This window comes from Stylophora pistillata, chromosome 2 (assembly GCF_964205215.1).
Source record: "Stylophora pistillata chromosome 2, jaStyPist1.2, whole genome shotgun sequence".
Classification (NCBI taxonomy): Eukaryota; Metazoa; Cnidaria; class Anthozoa; order Scleractinia; family Pocilloporidae; genus Stylophora; species Stylophora pistillata.
In genome coordinates, this window is record NC_142520.1 from 35,784,577 (window position 1) to 35,809,608 (window position 25,032).

Consider the following 25,032-nt stretch of genomic DNA (forward strand, 5'->3'; position numbering starts at 1 on the left):
ATTAAAGATGAGAAAGAGTTATGTGGTTGTTCCAGAAGAAGGCCCAACACGTTTTTTTTTTAGTTGAAAATGAGAAATGAACATCCCCGCCATAACTGGTAGTTGTTTGTAAACATTTTTCCTGTGCGCTGAAGAATATTTGTAGGATTGTAAACACAATGTCCTTGGACATTATGTGCGTCCCTTGAGGCTTGCAGTTTTCTTTGAGCTACCCTCTCTTGCAGATCCAAACAGATAATGTCTGCGGATAAATATCCGTACATATTTTTTGCACCAAATGGAGGCTATTGTTCTATATAATAATTCCCCAGTTTTAGCCAAGGTACATTCAGTGATATGATGCATTTAAACTAATCACAAACAAGCAGAAACATCTAATGGTACATACTTATGATTATTTGTCTGAGTGGAATAAAAGGAGATACTATCACTATGCTTCCATAACAAATATTAAGAAAAATTGACATTTCTTTTTGAGAATTCTCTTGGTGATGATATGGTCACCTCTCATCTAGCCTGCAAAAGAACAGAAGAGTGACACCTTCCATTCCTTTGGTTGCTGCTAAACACAAAAGATGCACGAGAGTCGCACGAGGCGGTAGCCGAGAGCGTCTCTAACTTCTTGAGTGCCTAGCAAACCTCCCAAGTGCAACCATAACTCAATAGTGTTCGCTGTGTTGTTTGTTGTGAGTTGCATTCGGCAGAAAATCGATCGGCTCATTGAAAATCAGCCGGCAAGTACTTGAAAAGCGTAAATCGATGGCGCAATACGTGCAGTGGCACGCTAAGAAACAAATTACACCTTAATTTTTTTTTTTTAACCCTTAGGATCAAAATAGCAGTTCTCCCTAGTAACTTCGTAACATTTGACAGTCAATATGTAAAGAGAATTTAGTGTGACATCCAGATTCAAACACACAACAACTAGTAAATCTGTTTATTCTCATAACCTATCGGCTAGGTAACTTACTCATATTGTAAGGAGAAGCTTCATGTCGATCAATTCAGAGATTTTAGGAGGTAAAACCGCAAAAATGCTCTCAAAATGTTTTAGAAATGTTTATACTGTGTTTAGGTAAATTGGGGGACGAGATACCAACCACATGCAACGAAGATAATGACCATGTGCGATTTTTTTTGTTTTGTTTTGATTTTTTTTTTTTTTTTTTAATGACTTTATTGCGATTGGTTTGTAAGCGGTTGACCTGGTCACGGTTGTCTGAGTTTTTCCGCAAATAAAGAGGCTGCGTGGTTTCAGGCAATAGACCGCAATTTCTAACGGGTTTTCAGAGTAATAACCCACGCATGATGTTTGGGAGGCCGGGAACACGAGAAAAGTTTGTAAATCACGCGCTAGAGGCGAGTGATCGACGAACTTTTCGAGTGTTGTCCCAGCATTACGCCCGTAAACCTATAAAAACCTGGGTGCATGTAGTATTTCAGTTATTTTATAACGTCTATTATAATCCTAAACTAGGAACTGGCTGTAAAGTAGAGCGTATTGAAAAATTATTTAAATAGTCAGTGGTACGCGCTTTTACGGTTAGCAGGAATCCACGCATGTACAATAATTTCAATTTCAGGATAGCGCCTAGCGATTTAATATTTCTGATCAAGTCTCAATAGCCCGTTTCCGAATTACCCTTGGCCTCATTTTCAAAACGAGTCCTTCTGCTCATCCTTTCATATGATAATAAGTTTTCATTAACATGCAAATTAAACTAATTTTTACAAGAATGGTTGAGCACCAGCCCATATTTTACTGCAAAATTTAGTCAAAGGGTGTATATAAAATTGAGTTTTGCTACCCTACAGATAAAACCCTGTTTTAATTAAGTATTTGTTGTTATTGTTGTTGTTTTTGAGCTTTCCGGTCAAACGGAGGTAAGTGGGAGGCTAGCGTAAGGAGCGAGACAGGCGCGAAAAAAATAACATTACCGTCGCTATCCACTCAAATGTTCGCAGATAGTGTTAATGTCTTCAAACGCATTTTGGCGAGGGTTCAACTGTAAATTTCCTTTACCTGTGAGACCTATAAACAAAGAGATGAGACACATTCGCTACCAATCCAAGTATTGAAGACAATTTACAGATGGTAAGTAAATTTTTACTTGAATTCTGCGATGCTGGTTTTCTTATGAAGAATTAGGCCATGATCTGAGAAACTCATAAATCATTTGCTTTGCGAGATTCGTTTAAGGTTTGCTTTTCAAAATGTTATGCACTACACTATACTTCGCTAATTTTAAGCAGTATTGAAAGTCTTCGACGTTTTATTTCGCAATAAGAGTCAACGAGTTGTCGGAAGGTTCTCGAAATATTGTCTGGCAGTCTCTAATCGAAAATCTAGGCGCCATCTTAGTAGTGTCGTCATCGAGAGCTTAGTCAGCGCTTTTCGTAAACATTTACATCCTGAAAAAGAGATTAAACGTTTCGATCGAGGTCGTGAATTTCACAGCGAAGCTAGTTCTACAAAGATCCATAAAAACCTTGTCTCATAAAAATTTTAAAAATTGCAAGGTAATGCATCGACAAACAGCTAGTTAATATTCAACTGTAGCAACTAATTAACCGGGGACATTTACATTTGAGATAATATTCCGCGTAGCGATCCATTTACTGAAAGAGTCCAACTGATTCGAAACTATTCACGACCTTCAAAATTAAGATTCCATGGATGGTATACTCTCAAAAAAAAATTATGATTTTATCCAAATGCGATTATTGTTTATCAGCTGTGCACAAACTCTTATTTTGTCTTGTGTGTATTCCGTTTTGTTGTGTTTTGTGTAGGTTTGGTTTGATTTGGTTTTGTTTGATTTGTTTTCGCTTCACAATTTTCACGGGAAATTTTTAAATGTATATGTGCTGAAAGCGGGGGTGTCTCACAATATTTGTCGTATTTTTATCAGATATGGCAATTTAGGAAATTTCTAGCCCGTTTCTTGTTACGCTTCGCATCGGAAGCATAAGTTGCCGACCAGCTGGGGCTATAAAACTGACCATGTAAGGAAATTTTTACACAACCTTTGATTCCTCTGAGAACTCTCACAAATACAACATTTGAGATATAAATAGATATGTAAAAGTTTTCAAAGTAGACCTGGAAGTAGCTGCTAAAAGGTTCACTTAAACTAGCATTTATGAATCAGTGTTGTAGCCCTAGTCCCAGTCCCTCGCGTCTGTTGTGTTGCATTAGAGGGTTACTCTTGAACAATTTTCTAGAAATGGTAAGTTAAACTTTATTACTTTGTCAATAAAAATAGCAGCAACCCACCAAGTAAGGACACTTAGGTATGGACAGACACAAAACTAAAATAAAAGGGGTAATTAAATAAAAAAAATAACAGTTTTAAAAAGTTCAGAAGTACAAAATTCTATCACACGAAGCCCTTTGCTGTATAGATGTATCCGATTGCACTAACTGTTAATAAAAATTATGAGCCGCACAGGACGCAATTTTTTACCGTTATCTGGTAACATTACATGTATCTGGACTAGATCTTGTTTTCTGTTAGACTTGGCAAAAACATCCAAAGTCTGTTGATATCTCACTTTTGCATGGACCTTGGTCCCAGATACCTCACTGGATGCTTCTGAAAATGCGTAGCGTATACTCCAGGGATTATAAAAATCCCTTCGTTTTTTACAATATAATAAGTAGTATTGTGAAAAAAATAATTATGATAAATAAATCTGGGCATAGGTCGCTTTTGACCTTAAAAAAAAATTGATGTTGCTATAAATACCAATTAAATCCGATACTGACATGGGTTTCAATGGAAACGGATTGCAGTATTGATGTTCCAGTTGAATTTAGGCTGTGACGCGTCGATAGGCTTAAGAAAGGTGCTCTTAGATCCCTTTGTCTTGCAAATTTGAGCGTTTTCTTATTTAAACTGATTACCAGTAGTCATGTTTCTAATTGAGTAAGAGAAAGAAAGTTCTTATTTATTTATTTATTTACTTTTATTTTTTAAAATTTATTATTTTTTGGTCATTCCGAGAATTCCGGGTATTCCGAGTATTCCGTTTCCGGTTCCGAATTCCGGCATTCTATGTTTTCCAAACTACTTTTACAGTACTGTAAATGCCAAGCAGTATAGGCTCTAATATCCGTAGAGGAGAAAAAAACTTAGCTGTGTCAAAGTCAAAGAAGGATTGCTTCATCCAAATTTTGTTTCTGACCCCCACCTTTAACACTAAACATCACCAGACAATGATTATAATTTTTTTTTAGCCATCTAAAAGTATTATTAGTATGTAACTAAGGCTCCAGTTTTACATTTCAAATTTTACTCAAAATTTGTAAATAACTAATAAATTTATCTTCAAACTTCTTTAGATTAAGTAACTAAGTAGTGTCCCCAATTAGTTTTTACACCTGTAAAGCTAACTACATTGACACTTGAACAAAGTTTTCATTCATTCATTGATTAAACGACAGAGTATCACTAGCTATAATTGATGATAATAGCCCATTTCCGAATTACCCTTGACCTCATTTTCAAAACGAGTCCTGGTGTTCATCCTTTCATATGATTATAAGTTTTCATTCACATGCAAATTAAACTCATTTCATAAGAATGGTTGAGCACCAGGCCTCGTTTTAAAAAAGAGGCCAAAAGTAATTCGGAAATGGCCTATTCTTTTGGATAGTTAATCTATTTTGGATATTAAATCTACTGACATTACTGAGGTCGCATTTAATTTTTGTTACTTTCTTCTTTGGCCGGAAAAGTGAAGGTAACTCTGGAGTATAAAGGTTCAAATGGAAAATCAATTGGTTTTACCTACTTTGAATTTACCAAGAACTCTGAAAGAGTCATACTTGAAGAGATCTCGAAAGTTAGGACGAGCCAAGATGCAATGTACAAGACAGTTAATAGTCTTGCTGTATCGAGAAGCAGTGGTGTTCAACAAGAAACCCTCGTGGTGCAAGAGGAACAGGTGTTGGTATGTATTACTGTAAAGTATCATGCACAACTTGAATTTGTAATTTTACTATCATGACTTTGATTGAAATTTTTGTTATGAGTAATGGATTCCGTAGTATTTGAATGTGCGTCACATCTGCTAAGGTCTAGGGTGGCAGGTAAGAAATGGTACTGAAAACGTTATGGTATCATAATAACCCTTGATTGCCCTTCACGAAGGTATGTATTTTATTTATAAAGACCCACTGCTCCACCACAAAGGCTGGCAGGCTACCTTAAAGTGTTGAATCACTTCAGTGACCTTGATTAAGGATTCATAAAATGCAATGGAACCCAATTTTTACAGTGTAGGAAACTATAATTCGTGAACTCCTGTGATGATATTTGGCCAACTGGAATTACTAAATTAAATATCGTAATCGTTCGGAACAAATTCATCTTTTAGGATCATCGGGAAAAAGTTTTGATAGTTTTTTAACCTCGGCTAAACGAGTCTCTTCCGTCTGGAGAAATCTTCTCAATTACATACCGTATGTGGACAAACAAAACATTAGGGGTGACTTCTTTCCGACATTAACTGCTTTTCTTATGGAATTCATTGATGGCTTGGTCTTCTCATATTGAATAGAAGTGTATTCCATTGCCTCTTCGCAACATTCTGAGATTCACCAAACTACTCAATGTAACCTCTCGCCTTCTTCCTCTTCGCCTTACACTAGAGTTCTCTATCAGATCTCTAGTGCAAATGCGTTGTAAAGTAAGAGTGCTTTTATATAAAGTGTCGAAAGACGTAACGCTGGTTTCCCTTCAATGCGCTTTGATTGGTTTAGAAGACTCCCGCTACTCTCTCAACCAGTTAGTTACAAAACTAATAGCAATCGTGACATGGTCACTCACGTCTCCTCGCGCTTGTCCGTGCTTTGAGTTCTCTTTGTGTCCTTGTGATATTTTTCTGTTCTCTAATTGGCTGATGTGTTTACGGTGGTTTTGGTATTACGATACTCAATTAAAACCTTCTCATTAATTTACATTTGGTCTTGTAACCTAACATTGCATATGGTTATTTTACTAGGATCGTCCAATATGAATAAGAGGAATGATGCTCTACCTGAAGAAATTCTTACACTACTTGTGTACAAAGCTGCCGAAATAGAAGGCCGCGAGTTTCTCGAAATGGTTTTCAGCACTTCAGTTGGAAGAGTATTATTTAATCACTACAGAAACAATTTGACATTACCTGAAGATGTTGCTAGAGCAAATGGACATACCATCTTGGGAGATTTCCTTGAGGATGTGAATGAAAGGTAAGAATTATGTATTTCTTTGCTGGGTTGGTTATTTAAAGCCTTCTTGCCACCAGAAAAGTAATGCTGACATTATAGATGGTGAGAAAAGTCAATGATTTTCAGATAATACGATAAACTTGGACAACCCTGTTACCTTCATAATGGACTCCAAATCGGATCGAGAGATTATGGCTACTGTGTTCCTGTTTTCTCGTGTTCCTGTCAATACACGTTATTCTCTCAGAGTGTCTTCCTCCAACCATACGTTTTATATGCAATTTATTCGAGGGCTTTTTTTTTTCTTTTATCAATTGTCTTTATTCACTTTTAATTTGCACAAAACAATACAGTACAATACGTAAAACACTCAAAGTATTTACGGGAATAACAATGCTTACGTTATTTACAATGCTGACACTGTTTCCATTTATAGTTATCGCTACTCACGTTAAAGTCCGCTTAGGGTTCAGATTATATGATACAAACACTACTTACATTATGATTTTTTAAATAATTAGCCTACTCCACATACGATACAATTCCGTTTCTACTTATTCTAGATCAGGCAGTTATTTCAATTAATGAGAGGTAGACTGCACCAGCACCACATCACAGACACAATGCAAATACTTCAATTAGGTTTCTGAGCGGAAGGTTGTTAAAAACTTAAATAAATAATGCAGATTTTGAATGAACCAACCACATATTCTCTCTGCGCAATATCAGAAAAGTAAATAAATAAAAACAAATGGATAAATAGAAGAAATCATTTTGATAATGGTTCTCATCTTTTCTTAAAATCTTGAAGCTTCTTGTTTCTTGAGGTAATGAGCCTTTCAGTCTCCTGCTTAGTTTCTACTTTTTGTAAAAACAAGGTAAAGTTGTAGGCTAATTTGTGATGCAATGTTTCTGAAATGTTACTGAAGTCGTAAGAATTTGCAGTAGCGCTCAGCAGGACTGTCTACGTTACATCATTTTCTTACTCATACAGGCTATCAAAGGAAGTTTGCAGAGGAGACAACTATGAAACCATTGATTGGTTAGAGCTTAAGTATGCCGTGGACAAGAAAATTTGTCTACCCAGTAAGTTTTCACTTTGATCATAAGATACAGGTACGAAGCACAGCATATCGTGTGGAGTCGAAGTTTATTGCAAACAGTGAATACTGCTACACAGATCATCAACAGCTCCTTTTATTTTTTATTTTTATTTCTATTTTTTATTTTTATTTTTCACTACGGGTTTTGGGATATCTATACTTGTTCCTGGCCCGTCCCAAACCAGGAGATCATGAAATAGATGTAACCCTATTGTCAGGAACTTTTAAATTTTTTTTTGTTAGCTGGCGGGTTCCACGGTATAAGTGTAGCAAGAAGTAAGTTATAGCAGACCATAGCTGTTGTCTTACTTGTTCACGCCAGGTACTAATGATGCCCAAGCGGTAAGTTCTCCAGTTGATGATGTGAACCAGAGTGGCTACGAAGCAGATGATGAAGCATCATCGTTGCCATCACCCGCTGACACTAACGCGAATGGTAGCGAAATGCATGATTCAGAACATGGAGATATAGAGCAAATTACATCAGGTGATTGTGAAGGTTCTTCTCCTTGAGATTTTTTCTCTGCCAATTCTACTCCTGAGTTATTGGTGTGCTATCACTTAGGCTTTCAAAATCATTTCAACAGGGCTTTTGTTCATTTTTATTTACTTATTTTAGTTATACATCTAACATTCATTTTACAAGCCATGCAGTATCTTTCAACAACGTTTCTAGCTTACCATGTTGTTTTATATCACTAGGTAAGGATGATTCGCGTGATTCAATCACGACTGAAACTGAAAGACGACGACATCAGAAGAGAAACGAACGACAGGCGGGGAGCGGGTCTTCATTCGCAAACAGAGATGATTCTGAAAAGGAAATGGAATCCTTGCCTTATGGTACAGACATTGTGGAGATAAAAGGTGCTCCCACATTTTCTTGCATTAATTCATACACCTCTTGTCCTCCTCGCCACTTGCGTGGTGGCTTAATTAATTGTTTTAATTACAGTCGCAATTATTTGATGATTCCAAGATCGACTAGTTTTATCAACTGGGGTGATATCTAAATTGGCCAGCTTTAAGAGATAACCAATATATTTACTTCTTGTAAAATGATTAGGCTGTCTTACATTTCCAAGCCTAAAACAATGTCCTTATGATTCACGATCATGGTGTTCGAGAATACCATACGGACTAATGTAATGTTATTGTTTCCTGTCGCAAATCTCTATCAAGTTTCGATTTCGTCGCAGACTAGAACAATTTCCTATTGAGTATCCGAAACAACGCGGGACTTTCCTCCCAGGCCTCACTGCGCTAACCGCTCGTGCCAGTCTACTTGGAAGTCTCTCGCGTTTTCCCGAAAAATTGTCACGACTTCTTGTTGTAATGCATGATTTTCCGTTATTCTGATTGCTATTTGTGGAAGTTTTACGACGCTCAAATAAATCATCTCATCTCTTCGAAATTTTAAATGCCATCGAGTGACGCGGATCAACACGAAGCAAACCAAAGCATGAAACGAAGCTCATCTTTTATAGGTGAATATATGAAAATCATATATGTGTGAACTGCAGTAACGAACACTACTACTGCTTAAGTAATGTTCGTTACTGTGAAGATCGCTCACGTACTCATTTCATCTCTTATTGTGGATCTGACTAACATCATCGTCAGGGTATACAGTGTCTTCATATGTTGTTGTTTGGCCGCATTTTCAGCTTCTTCTGCAATCTCTTCAGTCCATCTTCTTTTATCCACCCTAACCTGTCTTTTAATTTCCCTATCCTTCTGTCGGTATTCATCTTGCCATCTCTGCTTAAGTCTCTCTGATCTTGCACCGATTAACTTTTGTTTGATGGCCTTCCTTTGGTCGACCAGAGCCCAAGTTACCTTACTCAACCATGGCTTGTTTTTCTTTTTCTTGTACCCTAGTACCTCTTCTGCCTTTTTACATAAGCTTTCTCCAATATCTCGCTTTTCCTCTCTACTTGGTCTTCTACTTCTCTTTCATCAGTCATTGTCTCTTCTATTTCCAGTGCCTGAATCTATTTTTTAGCTGTATATTGAACCTTCTGTGTATGTCATCGTTTTGGAGTTGGTGGGTGTCGAACTTTATTTTGGTATTCTTGTGAATTTCCTTGTGAGGAAATACTGTTCCAGTGATAACCATTTCATTAAAATCACAGAATTCTTTCAGTCATTCTCCAGTATCGTTAACCGTGCCCAGTCCATGTTGCCCCATTACTCTTCCAAGGCCGTTGACAAGGTTTCCCACTTTTCCATTCATGTCTCCGGTGATGATTAACGTATCATGTTTGTGCCCAGTCCATGTTGCCCCATTATTCTTATAAGGGTGACTTCACCGATGAAAAAAGGTTTTTTGTTTCATGGACAATGAATATTTACTCGATAAGCGTGTGGAAAAGACTTCCACTATCCTGAAACAAGCGTTTCATCCTATGAATGGCATTTCTCTCGGCTGTTTTGATCTTCATTCACATTTTCTTGGCTTTTGATGTAAAATTATCTGTAGTAATGTTTACATAATTTCTTCCTCATGATACGATCTTCAAAAGAAGCAAAGGGACAATAAGGTTTTTTATTACACGACTCGGGCAGTCAGAGGGCCAATAACTAAAATCAACCAATCAAAATGCTCTATCGCCGGTCAATATTCTCTCAGTATTGGACCGGGTACTGTCCCGAATGGTCCCGAATGATACCGCACCTGTGTCCCTTTGAACTTCAGTCGTAGAATAAATCTCTTATTAACCAAGCTTGCTCGGGACCGTACTGGAAGAATATCGGCCCTCGGTCTTTTTTGTACGGACCTCGGGCCGATATTCTCCCAGTACGGCCCTCGCGCTTGGTTAATAAGATATATGTTACGTAGGTCAAATTCATAGCTGCAATAGTTTTTCCCAGCAGCAGTTCATTCTTCTACTCCTCCTAAAACGCTGTTTCATCAATTGCTGAATTCCTCATGAAAGTTAAAAAAAAGAGTATAGATTTGAAGAATCGTAGTCGACTTTCTCTGTCTCTTCTATTCTCTGTATTTCTTGAAAAACTCCTGGCGATAAAGAACCATCACTAAGACAGAGAGAAATACTACAAATGAATACTGTTTAATTAATTTCTTCATTTTTAAACTTGTAGTTCCGGCCGAGATACTGGCGCAAGGACCCGTTGCAAAACGGCTTTATGAAGAAGCTCTAAAGGATGGGTCTCTAAGTGTTTATCGAACTCGAATATTGATCACTGGTCAGGATCGTGCTGGCAAAACAAGCTTGAAAAAGTCACTCTTGGGTCAACCATTCGACCCTGAAGAACAGAGTACCGATGGAATTGAGGTCGATCCATCTAAGTGCGCCATTAAAGTTGACCAAATTAAGAACTGGAATTCGACAGGTAAAAAGGAATCATGTTTGAGTGAATGCTGTGAAGAGATATCAAGAATGTTGGCTGAAAAAAGATATCAATGGATTCTTCAAAAAGAACAAATGGAATCAGAAGAAGTGCCTCATGAAGAACCTAAAGAAAAACCCGCGGAAGACTCCAACATCAAGGATGAAAATGAGGTTTGTCATAATGCAAGTTTTGAATTCACACACTCGATATGACCTAGTGTAAATGTGTGGCGTTTATAACTATATTTTCCGTACCATCCTCCTTATTAGATTCTTCGTACTGAAGACAGTCCTAAGAGTCCGAACGTCTATTCGTCAACAAGTGAAAAGCAAGACAACGAAACAGAAAACCAAACCCGCGGTTGCTTGGAAGAGAAAAGAAGTGATTGCTCAAGTGAGTCTGGATTGATACCTGATACAGTGGTGGAACATGCTGATAGATTATTGAAGGAAATGATTGACGGTAAGGATAGACAAAACCCTCAGGACGACAAAGAATCGATTGTAACTATCGATTTATGGGACTTCGCGGGACAGCACCTGTATTATGCTGCTCATTCTGTATTTTTTACTAAAAGAGCCGTGTACGTCCTTGTGCACAATCTCAGCAAAGAACTGAATGACCCAGCCCAGCCTTGTGCAAGACAAGGTTGTCATAACATTATCTTGGAAAACCCTGGCCGAATAACAAATCTAGAGGATCTGCTTTCATGGCTTGCCACTATTCACAGTATCAAACCGAAGGACGAGGGAATGCCAGTTGACAACTCAGGCACAGGGATTTCCTATCTTCGACCCCCGGTATTCATTGTTGGCACACATGCTGACCAACCAACAGAAAATATCGAGATTGTGACAACAAAGATACAACAAGCTATATCTGGTAAGGAGTACGACAAACACGTGATCCGACCTTTCTTCAGCATTGATAACACACAAGGTCACCAATCATCGTTCGGTAAAACACAGAGAAACGAATCTGTGTTACCCAAGGTTAAGAGATTGTTCGTTGGGAAGTCGCAAAGGAGTCATCAGAGAGGTAAGGTAAAAAAGATGTAAGTGGAAAAAGTTGCTTTTCTGGCAAACTTTAAAAAATATGTCATTATATTAGCGGTCATTTATCCATAAGGCGGACGGCATTCATGCAAATCTAGACTGTAATGAATCCAAGTCAATTTCAAATTACTGTCACTAGCTATAGATTTCTTTGTGATGTGTAAAAAATTAAAAAAAAGGTGGAATTTACCATAATTAGTGAAACAGAGCGGTTATTTTTGGAATAATCTGGTCTTGAAGATACATACCTTAATGAATGGCGAAGAAAGTTCACTCTCAAATCATTTTGTTATTTGATATTTCTGTCATATTGTGTGAGCACGAGATAGAACTTCCTTTTTATCCAATGCGTACATCTGACAGGAGAAATAGCCCTTGTATATATGATAGCGTGGTGACCTCAAGATAGTAATAGAGGATACTAGGTACTGTTTTTATTTTTATCTTACTCATGATTTTAAGGAAAAAGTGGAGAAAAAGGCAAAGCTACTGGTGATGAGATTCATATTCTTCGTGCCAAAATTATGGAGATTCTGCGACAGGAGCCATACATGGGAGAGAAAATACCAGTTAGGTAAAGTGCGTTTGCATACATTTTAAGTAAAGACGTCTAAAATGAATTTGATATCAGGGTTATGATATTATAATAAGATCTCCTGCATTCGCCGTGCAACATTTCAAAATTTTGCTTTTTAGAATCCCTCATATCTGCAATGAAACTCCTGGGTGAAATTTTGACGGCACGAGTTCAAAGAACAATGTTGATTTGCTCTCGGTAAAACAGGGGATTTTGAGCAGTCTAATCTTATGTTAGCCTGTTTTGTATCAATGACAATTTTACTTGAGAAGTATCTATTAGCTTGCGTGTGGAATCACTATATAACTTAATAAGCCTCTGGCCTTTGAGACTACAGTCGAACCTCTACTAACGGCCACCTCTCTACGATGGGCTTCTCCACAAAGGCCACGTTTTTCGGTCCCGGCAGGCTGCCAATACATTGATTTAAACCTCTCTGCAACGGACACTTTCTTCTGTCCTAAAGGTAGCCACTGTGGAGTGGTTCAACTTTATTGCCTTACTTTTTCAACAGGTGGTTTAACTTTGAAAAACTTGTGGAGACTTTAGTGGCTAGCAATGTTTATTTCATGGATGTGGAGGAGCTTCGAACGCTCGTCGAGAATGCGAACATAATAGAAGGGGATGACCATTTCAAAACCATGCTTAATTTTTATCACGACTTGGGGATGATTGTTAAGCACCGCAACACGGTCATTCTTAAAGCTCAGTGGCTAATTGATCTGTTCAGGAAGTTGATAACCATTCCAACATTTGACAAAATGGTAGGAAATGCCTTATTTACGTTAAAAAGTGTTTTTTCCCTATGATAAGTATAAGAAATAAAATCAGTCCAGTTATGAAGTGATGATAGATAGTAGCCATGTTTTATGGTGTTCCCATACTCGACAATTTTAAGCGAGCAATGGTTTTCAAGCTCTGAGTTGTTGAATTCGCTGATTAAATAAACAACTTTGGCCAAATAGAATTGTCAGAGAAACATCCACGATCCTCGCAGTAGAGAGCGCTATTTATGCAATAGCAAAAATCAGACCTGAAAAAAATCAGGCCTGTACGGGATTCGAAACACTGACCTCTGCGATACTAGTGCAGCGCTCTACCAATTGAGCTAACAAGCCAACTGGGAGCAGGCCGTTAAGTTGATTCGTAATAAACCCGTGATGATAAATCACGATCCTCTTCTGCGAGGATCGTGCATCATACGTATCTACAACCGCAGTTAAAAATATATGAACTTCATATTTTCATTGTATTCCATTAAATTGTCTTCAAATATTTAGTTTTATTCTCTTTTTGAATTTTACATTAAATTTTCCGAAGGTAGCTAGTGTTGTTGAGTTTGCTATTTCTGTATATTTTAAGTATTCATGGGAAGTATAGTTCACTTTATGTGCTAATTGCGTTCTTGATTAGGATCCTGTGGAATCAAAGCACTGGCCTGAACTCGAGAGAAATGGTGTTCTCAGCATGGAGCTTGTTGATCACGTGTTTACAAAATTTCTTCGTCGAGGCGTTATCAAAGAAGACATCTTGGACATGATGGAGCAGTTTGGTTTGATTGCTAAGTTCTCTTCACCAGCTCTGCCTGACGTGAAGTATTTTGTACCATGTCAACTGAAGTCCCCACCAATAGAGCTTTGTAAAATGGAGCCATCATCCACTGATCCTTGTCCATTGTATCTTTATTTCCTCGATGGTTTTGTCCCGCATGGTCTTTTCCCACGGCTTGTCTCTAGTTCGACAGCTTGGGTGGCTACGACTGGATCTTCTCACCTGCCGAAACTCTACCAGAATGGAGCTTGGTTTGTTCTAGAGGGAAAAGTCATACATGACATGATCCTAATTTGCAAAAAAAGATTTATAAAAATACTACTGAGGGAAGTAAAGGAAGCCAAAGCAGTTGCACTCCCGCTCTCAACTTCAAGATCTGCAGAAGTTGCAAGAAGAGTGAGATTGTTCTTGAAGAGCAGCTTAGAACATTTTTCACAAGAATTCCCATATCTGAGCAAACTGAGGTATCAGTTCTCCGTCGAATGCCCGTACTGTTTGCAAAGGGTAGAAGAATGTGCAATCCACAGAAAACCCTCTTGTACACATGAAGACTGTTTACACCTTCTCGAAGTTAAGCAAGGAAAGCATCTGATCTGTATGGAAAGCGCCGGATACAACGAAGTCTTGACAGTTCAAGGACGGGACTTGTGGTTTTCATCGGAAGGAACCCAGGTACTATCATCATTTATTATAATAACAATACACTTCATCGAAGAAATAATATCATTTGCAACTCAATTTCACTTTGCTGATAGTCATTTGGGAAATATTCCTTAACGGTTCTTCCGTTAAAAGGGTAGAATCTAATGGATAGCTGAGCGACATACAAACCGTGTCATTGTTTTGTCTTATCGTTCCGACAGCTGATTTTTTCGGCCCATCGGATAGTCAGATAACGTCTGCGTAATGTGATTTAAAGGACGGCCAAGCTCTCAAACTTTTGTTAATAACTGACCCTTTGAAAGCGTGAAAACCCTAGCCTAACCAAGGGCCGAAAGTGGCCAACAGAAGAGTGAATAATTAAAATGGAAAGAGCAAGCAAACCATCTGCAACATTTGATTGCGTTTTTTACCACGTTTTTACCCCGTGGTATGATGTCATACGACGTCATACAATGAGGTTTTAGGTATGGAGGGAAAAAACTAACTCGCTCACCCAATTCTGATTTGTCAGGAAGTTCATTTGTGCATTAAGTGTGGATTTATTCCCTGCTTCCCCTACAAGATTTTGTATTGTCCCCATAGTCGTACTTTCGTCTTCTTTTTCATATCATGAGCATAGAGGTATATCATGAATACATCGAGTGATCAACAGAATTCAAAATGGCGTTTTTCGTCGGGCCGTATGCTAAAAATCATCGACGGGGTTTTTCCTTTCTCTCGCTACATCTTGATCAATCCCTAATTAGACGTATCGTTTTAAAAAATGCATGAAAGGTACGATACGCACCATTTGATTCGCTCTCGTCTTCTTCGACCAGCTTGTAAATTAAAATTTATTTAACGCCCTTTCATTGCGTGAATCTTAGTATTTATATACTTGGGAATAAAATGTGTTACTATTTTTTCAAAGGATCCGTCAAAAACTGGTAGTTTGAGAATTACTCTTTTAGCGAGTGAGTGGGGATCATCTATGGGTGGCATGTCTACCATCAATCGACAGCTTGCCATACTCCTGGCCAAACATAGGGAAATAGAAGTCACCCTCCTAGTTCCAAAATTTAGCTGCTCTGAAGAAGACAGGAGGACCGCTTGGAATCACAATGTCCTTATTAAAGAAGCAGAGAAACGTCCAGGTTTTGACCCCCTTGACTGGTTGAGCTTCCCACCTAAAGATCTCATCATTGATGTAATTCTGGGTCATGGAGCCCAGCTAGGTAAGCAAGCTCAAGTCATTAGGGAGTCCCACAATTGTCAGTGGGTGCAAGTAGTCCATACTGCGCCTGAAGAGCTCGGAATGTTCAAGACCCATCCTCGAGCTGTTGCTAAAGGAGAGCTGAAGACTACAACTGAGGTAGATTTGTGTAAATTGGCAGATCTAGTTGTGGCGATTGGACCCAAGTTGGCGGAGGCCTATTCTGCCTATCTTCGCCCATGCCAGAAGCAGCAAGATATCTTAAAGTTGACTCCTGGAACTTTCAAAGAGTTTTCCGCTTTAATACAAGATCCAGTTGACTTAGGAAATTTTAGAGTGTTGACCTTTGGTCGTGGTGATCCAGAGGACTTCAGTCTGAAAGGGTATGATATCGCTGCCAAAGCAGTTGTTGAACTGAATGACTACTCGTACCATCTGATATATGTGGGTGCACCTGATGGAAAACAAGAGGCAGTCAAAGAACGTTTGCTGCAGAGTGGTATTTCTAATCGTCAGCTGACAGTAAGAACGTTTTTGCAAGACAAAGAGAAGTTGAAAGAGTGTTTTTGTGAGGTTGATCTCTGTATCATGCCATCGCGGACGGAAGGGTTCGGTCTAACAGGGTTGGAAGCCTTATCAGCTGGTCTTCCTATTCTTGTAAGTGGAAACTCGGGGTTCGGAGACGCACTCTACAGCGTACCATCGGGGAGATCTTTTGTGGTTGATTCTGATGACTCCAAGGTGTGGGCTGAGGCAATTGCTGGTATTCGTGTGAAGGAGAGATTAGAGCGTCTTCAAGAGACTCAACTTCTTCGAACATCTTACGAAGAGCAGTTCAGCTGGGAGAAACAGTGTGACCTTCTTGTTGATAAGATGTGGAACAAAGTTTATGGTGCGGGTATGTCGATGATTATTAATAACGTCTTTCTGTAGACTTTTTTTTTATATCGTATCCCACTCTCTGCTGACATTGATGTCAAAACGCCACGAATTAAGCTTCTAAAACAGCGTGAAATAGGCTTTTCATTCATTTTTGTGTACAGCACCAATGTTTGCCAAATTGACAAGAGTGAGATAGGAAATAAAAGCAAAAGGAACCTTCAAAATCGATAGTATCAATCTCCATTTTCATTATCTTTCGTAAAGCGAGTATATTCCAGAATGGTAATGTACCCGTTGCACAAATCTCATATCCTATGATAGGGTCAAGATAAAAGGTATCTGCTCCGGTTGTTCACAATGCAATTATTGCTTACTTTGCAACATAAATATCTGTCATGATGAAAAAGAAAAAGCAATAATATAGAATGCTCAGTGGCTAGTCTAACCAATTACCCACTATTATTTAAGAGTGATAGTTTATTTCGCTACTTTTTCTCTCATTGTTGAATCGTCTTTCAAAGACCCTGACTGGGAACTCTTTGCCGTATTTCTCAATATATTAATTTTTATATTCCACTTGAAAGAATAGCCTTATTCTTTTAGTGACGATCGATTTTGGATCACTTTATGTTCTCATGAAATGTTTATCGACGCATTATCTTAAAAATAAGGAAAGATCTCGTTCGGTCGAGGCTATTGCCTCCCTGTAGAGAGAGGGTATTGGGTCAATGTCTTTCACATCCCTAATTTGGGCGGGTATTGCTTCCCTGACAGAAAACTCATTGTTCATGTAGGAGTTTCACTCAGCCGCAATGCTGATGCCGAAAGAGATCCTGGTGGGGCGAAAACAAAAATCATACGTGGTAAATTTAAAGTACGGTCTAAGATGAAATAGATTTTCTCCGTGTCACAACTGAACCTTTTCCTTGAACTACATTGTATGATTCAGTTAAACCCACCACAAATTATTTCTCTGCTAGGGCTGCTGAGGCAAGTTATTCAGGATCTTCAGCAGATGCACCTCTTTGCAAGCAAGGTCAACAGCAACACTCACTTGACTGAAGAGTTAACGCAGATTGCTTTAGATAAGGGTTTCAGAATTTCTGACAGTCAAGGATCAGGAAACTGCATGTTTCATGCCTTGTTAGAACAACTAGAGCCGGTCAAAGGAATCAAAATGCAACATGGCCATTTGAGACAATCTTTGGTTCAGTACCTCAGGGAAAACCCAAAGCTGGTGAGTTACTGTAAGCCTTAAAAGAAAGAGAACTAGTAGTGGATTAGCTGTTTTTTCTTTTGTGTTTAATTCTCCCCTTACATCTTCGAGTATTGTTTTAGGTTGGCCTGAAAAGTTTATTCTGTGTTCGCATATTCTCATGGATAGAGATAGGTACTTGAGCAGTGAGTTTTTTTCCCCTAGAGCTGAATCGTTATAATCACCGCAAGATTGTACAAAGAGCTTGTATCTTGGATCTCAGTGCCAAGCAGTAGGCAACTTAGTTTCTCTCTTGAGAAAGAAATTAAATGGTATTCTTTTCCACTTTCTTGTCTGATCCAAGTGTACTGTATGTCTGGAGGAGTCATCCCAACTTAAAGAATTATTCCTTTTAGAATCGATCACCTGCCATCAGTTTAGCACGGATCTAAGAAAGACGTTGATAGTTTTTGAAGACCTTTCCACCGATGCAAAATATATTAGAATAAAATAGAATATTAGCAGTTTTATTTACTACCTCCCTGACATTTCCCTCGCGTGGTCGCATTTCAATAAATAATCATTTCTTAGTAGTGGTATAATGGTAAACATTTGTAATAAGTTCTATGCACGGCTATGTGTCATCTTTCTTTACTTTAGTCTTTATTGAATATACAAGTAAAAATACATACCTATATTTACATGTTTAAATTATTAATTAAAAAGGTAGAAAGCGGAAGCATATTTAAAATACAGTCTATTAATATGACTAGCTTTGAAACTTTCTGTGTTGATACAAGGTGGTAGGCTTGTTTGAGTTCTCAAACCTTTGGATGATTCTTTAACTTTGGGCAGCAAATTGTACAGCGGATGAGTAGCCAGGCAGCTAATCCTCTTTGACACTGACCTATCTGTTTTCTCAAGCAAATCATATATAGCTATAGCATAGGATATAAAACTGCGTTTATGACATCTACGAAGGAACCGCTGCACAGTATTAATGGGCTTGCCAATGTGCTTGAAATTATGTTGATGCCAAACTGTAGCTGCCCATTTAGATTCTACAGGATGACATTAGGTGATTTTTGCCTTAGTTACTGCTGCTTGCCCACCAAGTTCAAAGTGTTTAAAAGGTACCACTGCTTTTTTCAGTAAGGAGGTTGATTTTTGTTTTGGAATTCAGGTCTTAGTTGTTTCTTTAACTGTCTCTTCTTACAGACAGATGGAACAGATCTATTTCACTTCGTCCATGGCCATGAAACATGGGCTGATTACCTAACATACATGGAACAAGATGGCTCGTGGGGAGACCACCTCATTCTCTGTGCAGCGGCAAATAGCTTTAAAACGTGCATTCATGTGGTCAGCAGTCTACAAAATGAAGTAGTCGTCAAGCCACATCGTCCTGTTAACGAAAGCAAGCCACTTGTGCTGGGCCATATCCATGAGGTACACTATGTCAGCCTTCAACCCATACAAGGTAAGAATGAAAATGCACAATGCACGTGCTGTTCAATATTAAAGCAATGAAGATCAATTAACATCCATAGCAACATTCGAAAACCTTATGTTTCCTGCGTAAAACACTAGCTGAGTCGAAAGGTTGACCATCGAGTAGTCAACACTTCTCGAATCACAGCGTGGTTATTAAGTTGATCTTTGTCAGAGATAACCGTGAGAATGAACTAAGCTTTCCATTTTCCTTGCTTGAAAAACAAACCAGCGCCTTAAGTAACTTGAAATGTACCATTGCCGTCGTTTCATAAGTCGTGCATATTATAAAATAAGCTCCAAGCTACATTCCTCGATGGTTTTTAGAACTCGTAGAAGTGATTCATGAAGATGATCAACTTACAGTTTGATTCAAAAAGATGGCAAACGAAGAAATCGTGGGAAGCGAATTTGGTGTTCAGTCATCGGGTTCTTCAGGTATATCAGGGCTCGACACTAACTTTTTAACTTACTAAACCAAGTGGCTAGAGACAAACAGTAGATTTTACGACAATTTCAGTTTGTTTCCTAGCTAAACTGGACAGTGGAAATCGAAAACGATTAGCCAAAACTGAATTTCTACTAGTCTGTGGCTAGTTGGCTACCGTCAGTGTCGAGCCTTGTATATTAAGAAAGGCTATTTGTATTTGAACAAGAGTCGCTCGGTAGGAGGACATTGCAAAGTATACATGCTAAAGTCAAAGTTATTTACAAGTCACACCTGTTGAATATGAAATCGACTTCATGTATTTGAGGTGCAGGGTATTGAAGGTATCGTTGTGGGAACACTTGCTTTCCACCATTGAGGCCCGGTCGGGTTATATCCAAGACCTTGTTCGTCGAGCCCTCCGGATTTTTTCCTCCCTCCATATTTATTGCGATTTCCAATCTCTATGCGGAGAACCATCTCCTGGGAAACGTGAAATTTTTGTTCAATAATTTTCTTTTGTTTTATGGTTGAATTTACAGGCTGAAGTAAAGATTCTCAGAAGGTAATGGCTACAAACAAGCAAAACCTTCCCGAAGAAACAGAACGCAATAAGGAAATAAGGAAAAACTGCGACGTTTGAGGAATTCTTCGACGAAATTCTATTTTAGCTGAAAAAATCAGCTTTAGATGAAGCAAAGATTCTTAGAAGTCACAGGTCCTTCAGTTTGGATGAGCTTAAGTCAATGAGTTGCCATCAGGTTTTTGTGGTTTGACAGAAATTATGATGTAGAGTAATTCTAAACTGAGTGTAAAACTGAAGTAATTCGATATTGCTTTTGTTTTCCTTTATTTCGGTCTGTTTTGTCTAGAGACGCGTACAATGTGCTAAACAAATCAGACGCCGAACGAAAATGAATCGAGACTTGGTCGCCCACGTTTCCCCACATTTTTGGTAGTTTGCTTGTCTTTGTTTTGAAACCTCGTTGACTAATAATTACGTAATATTTCGTTAATATTGGCTGAGGTAATTACTTTGATTCGTTTTTAGAAATTTTCACGAAAACAACAGTTTTGTTTTTTAAATTCTAACACTATTTAGCTAAAAAGGAAACAGAGTAGTCATTCCCCCACTTCCTTTCCCTCCAACCCTTTCTCCGCTGACCCTATACTTGGAAATACTTCGTTCCCGGGAAATTTTACCTGTAAATATGTTATGATACAAATATGATCCTAATCAACCCCTCCCCATGAGAAATCAAGTACTCTGGAAGCAGCTGTTCTCTACATTCCTTGTCAAGAATAGAAAGTGACAGCAGAGGGTATCAGTGCACTTATTTTGTTTTATATGTACATGAAAGTTTTAGCCTAATTATAGGGATACAGCTAGTACAACCACATCAATTGAACTTTTCGATGATGAAAAGTTATTTTCTTCAAAATGCCTTCAATGCAGTTGTTGTAGTCTGGAAGAATTTGCAGTTTATTTCCTTTGATAGATATTTTAGTATTTATCACCGTGAATAAATAACTTATCCATAGTTTTTTTCACATTCCAGTAACACTCGTTATGTTTTAACTAAGGGAATAGGGGTTATGTCAGACATTTTGCTATATGACCCATTGGTAGGATAAACCGAATTAAACGTAGGACTTGCGTTGAATAAGAAAAAATTTATTTTTTTTGCAAGGGAACTTCAGCATCCTGAAACACTTAAGGTAACCGATAACTTGACCTGTAAAATCATTAAAGATACCTCTCAAAGTAAAATCATGATTAAATTATAAAACAGACGTGTGTCGTCTTTGCATAAGATCACTACGGAAGAGTCTGTTTATTTTTTACGCGTCTAAAACTTGAAGAGGAGAAACACGATATCCCTGGAGATATCTAAAGATCACTACAACGTAACTTCAAATCCAAACCTGTGACGTATCACTTAAAGAGGAGTACCCCAATGAAAAATGTGTCCGATTAGAATCCCAGGAATTGTAAACTAAGCGAAAATGAGACCCTCATATCCGAAACATAAACATTCTGAATTTTCGTGGGACCGGGGGGCTGTTTATCACGCGCTACTGAGGAATCCAACATCTTTCTTTTTACAATCAACCCATCCTGAAATTTTGCTGCCTTTCTTCTTATATTTACGTAACTTGTACAGGTAGCTTTGTTCCGTAGAAAAATGGGAAACAGTATTTGGTTGAAAGTCTTCGTTTATGGATTGCTAGAACGTTTTTCTTATTTTCAGAAATTTACGGAAATCACATTTTGCAAGTACGGTTCAATTTAGGGCGTTGTTGGATGAATTCACTACTAACAGCGTTTAAAAGATTACCACTGGACCAGGCGGACAATAGAATTGCATTTACTACTGCTACCAAAACGTGCCTTTTCCACTGCCTTCGCCAAACAGCCATGACTGGCATGTTCTGATAACGTGTTTCAATCGCAAGAGACACACTTGTGAAAAACCACTCAATAACCAGTGGAACAGTAGTATAAATAACCAGCGACATGATCAGGTTTGAAAAGGAATCGTTTAGTAAATAGATGAACTGATAGAAAAATAAAAAGCCGTTTACAGAAACTATGGCAATAGACTCAAACATCATGCTGATGATGGCGATGTCGGCCATGAGCCTCTCGCGGCGAGGAGTTCGAAAGCTTCCCCATGGAGCTGATTTTCTTTTCCAAAGCTGATGACAAAAATGATCGATAAGCACCATTGTGCTGCGCTCCACAACTTCCGTGATTCCGTGAATCACTCCAAGCACTACGATGTAGAGCAAACCGTCAAGTTCAGCTTGTAAAAGTCGACACACGACGGCGGCACCAAAATACAATGGCACCAATAAGACATAAGAATATCCTGGATGAGTGATGTTCCATAACTGCTGAACAGAAATTCGCGAAAGAACTTTCGCTATAACCCCAATCAGAGGAGCAAAAATTGCAATTAGTAATTTTCCATTCCCTTTTTGCTTTTGATAAGCTGGGTAGACGAAATAGATGGCAACAAAGGCGATTGTGTATGTCAAAAATCCTGGCAGCATTAGTTTACAAAGGTGTATGATCATTTTTTTTCCGGATCTTACTCCAAAGCTCTTAGCGAGATACCACAGCTGAAGAAAAGGTCCCATGGCAATGAATAGGTATATTGGAATTCTATATAAAGGAGAGAGCCAGGCATAAGGCTTATTAACGACTTGCAGAATAACACAGTAAAGTGCATGTAAGCAGTACATTGCAAAAGATATGAGAAAGAGCATTTTTTTAAGACCATGTAGTTGGTGTCGGCGGAAAAGAAATAAAGTATTACAAAATAAACCGAAATGGAAAATGAGAGAAACAGTTAGATCCCAAACTGTAATAATCCACTGCATGCTTTCCGTGATAAACCTTTCTGGGATAAACGCGCAGCTAAGCAAGGTTTTGTACATGAAATAAGAGAACAGCAAGTATATTGCACCTATAACAGAAGCAGTTATAAGCGATATTAGAGCTCCAATGTACATTGATTTACAAATTGTCTTCATAAAGGATGGTCTTAATTGCTTCCAGGCCATCGCTCTTTCCTCGGGCTTTTCATCTTGGATTTCTTCGTGTTCCTCCACAGAACATGCGTTTATGAGCCTCACATTTATACCTCTAACTGCCAGGTAATGGTAATGGTAATGGTTCGTGCTTGTGGTCTCTTCGTTGCTGTATTCTTGGTAAATAAGCTCGTCAACGGGACGGTAGTACCATTCTCGTCCCGTGCTTTCTAAAGGATTTAAGCCAAAGGACTCGATAGTAAACTCTGGTTCCTCTGGGTGATAGTGTTCCATAACACTCCGTGTGAAAGAAAATGCTATCTTTCCAAACACTTCTATCAGAATACTTCCAGCCATGCTGAGAATACCAAACTTTTGAGAGCATACAAAGAAATCTGTCCAGAGAGCAGCTAAATCCCCCAGGAATTAATGAATTTTTTTTATAGAAATGTAACACTATTGTGGTTTGTTATTCAGCGGTGGATTTCCAAGCTGAAAAAGATACAGTTTCTTTCCGAGGCATAATCTATTGTTCTTAAACTTTTCTTCCACGAGGCCGGATGTAGTTGGTCGCAGTTTGTTTCAGAATTTTCAGACAATGCACTTCCTTTAAATTGTTGTAGTGCACAACTGTTGAAAATGAATTTCTACGTCAAAAGATAGCCATAAGAATCTTCTCATTAAAAGATAGATTGTTTTTCAATTCCCAAGTGGTAATGAACATGAGGTTGTTTGAGGAATCGGTTTCACGTGGGAAGAAATCAATGAACTCGTAATGTCATATTGCCATTTCAAGGCAAATTTATCTTGTAAGCTTCTGAGGCTTGAAAAATCATAAATAATAGCTGGATTTGTAACACTTCTTTGGCACATGTTTTTTATTTGTGAATCAAAATTCGTAGAGAGCTTAAACAAGACCGAAAATGACTCCTAGTAAGTAACCGCAGAATATTAATCAACAAACCATATTCCACATAACGGGGTCTCTAAACCAGTGATTTAACAAGGGTCTGACTGTAAACCCTTTTTCTTGTAAAGTTTTAGTAAATCTTTCTGACCTATACTTAATGTCTCAGTGCCTTTGTGACGTTCGTTACGGTCATTCCCGAGTGTCCTAATTTATGGCAGGAAGTATTCTGATAGAAGTGTTAGAGAAGATATTAGTTTCGTTTATATGGAGTGTTATGGAACATTGCAACCCAGAAGAACCAGCATTCACTATCGAGTCATTTGGATTCAATCCTTTAGAAAACACAGGGCGAGAATGGTACTACCCTCCAGTCGGCGAGCTTATTTACAAAGAATACGGCAATGAAGAGAGCAGAAGCACGTACTATATCGCAGGAAGAGCTATAAATGTGAGGCTTATAAATGCATGTTCTCTTGAGGAGCTGGAAGAATTGCAAGGTGATTTTTCGGAGGATAGAGCGATGGCTTGGAAGCGAGTAAGACCGTCCTTTCTGAGAACAGTTTGTAAATCAATGTACATCGGGGCATCCATTTCGCTTTTCACCACTACAATTGTAAGTGCTGTATACATCGTTTTCTCTTATCTTTCTTACAAAACCATCAGTGCCTGCGCATTTGTTCCAGTAAGGTTAGTTCTAATGAACGTGAAGTGGATAACGACAGTTTACGATGTTATTTTAAGTAACGTCTTTTATTTCTGGATGTTTTGGAATATGTTGTTCCTTTTCCGCCGGCAGGGTTTAAGAATGAACTTGTTTCTTGTCAGCTGTATTATGTACTTGTTTCATGTACTTTACTGCATAGCTCTACAAG

General features: G+C 38.3%; 2 protein-coding genes across 4 annotated transcripts; one reads left to right on the plus strand and one right to left on the minus strand.

Moving 5' to 3' along the window:
• Positions 1-1,086: 1,086 nt before the first annotated feature.
• On the plus strand, positions 1,087-21,507 carry LOC111338546 (uncharacterized). 3 transcript variants are annotated; one of them, XM_088749781.1, is made up of 15 exons: positions 1,087-2,095; positions 4,742-4,956; positions 6,010-6,241; positions 7,215-7,306; positions 7,646-7,810; positions 8,026-8,190; positions 10,429-10,850; positions 10,950-11,718; positions 12,198-12,309; positions 12,827-13,076; positions 13,726-14,535; positions 15,437-16,610; positions 17,581-17,837; positions 19,014-19,275; positions 20,256-21,507. In XM_088749781.1, exons 3-15 carry the CDS (start codon positions 6,021-6,023, stop codon positions 20,258-20,260), a joined length of 4,704 nt encoding a protein of 1,567 aa, XP_088605907.1. In that variant the 5' UTR covers positions 1,087-2,095; positions 4,742-4,956; positions 6,010-6,020; the 3' UTR covers positions 20,261-21,507. The 3 variants fall into 3 exon arrangements, with proteins under 3 accessions (XP_088605907.1, XP_088605905.1, XP_088605906.1); XM_088749779.1 differs by having other exon boundaries at positions 1,088-2,095; positions 15,437-16,616; XM_088749780.1 differs by lacking the exon at positions 1,087-2,095 and having other exon boundaries at positions 4,561-4,956; positions 15,437-16,616.
• Positions 21,508-21,632: 125 nt separating this feature from the next.
• On the minus strand, positions 21,633-23,635 carry LOC111338555 (uncharacterized). Its single transcript, XM_022945053.2, has one exon. The coding sequence runs from the start codon at positions 23,605-23,607 to the stop codon at positions 21,979-21,981; it is 1,629 nt and encodes a 542-aa protein (XP_022800788.2). The 5' UTR covers positions 23,608-23,635; the 3' UTR covers positions 21,633-21,978.
• Positions 23,636-25,032: the final 1,397 nt, after the last annotated feature.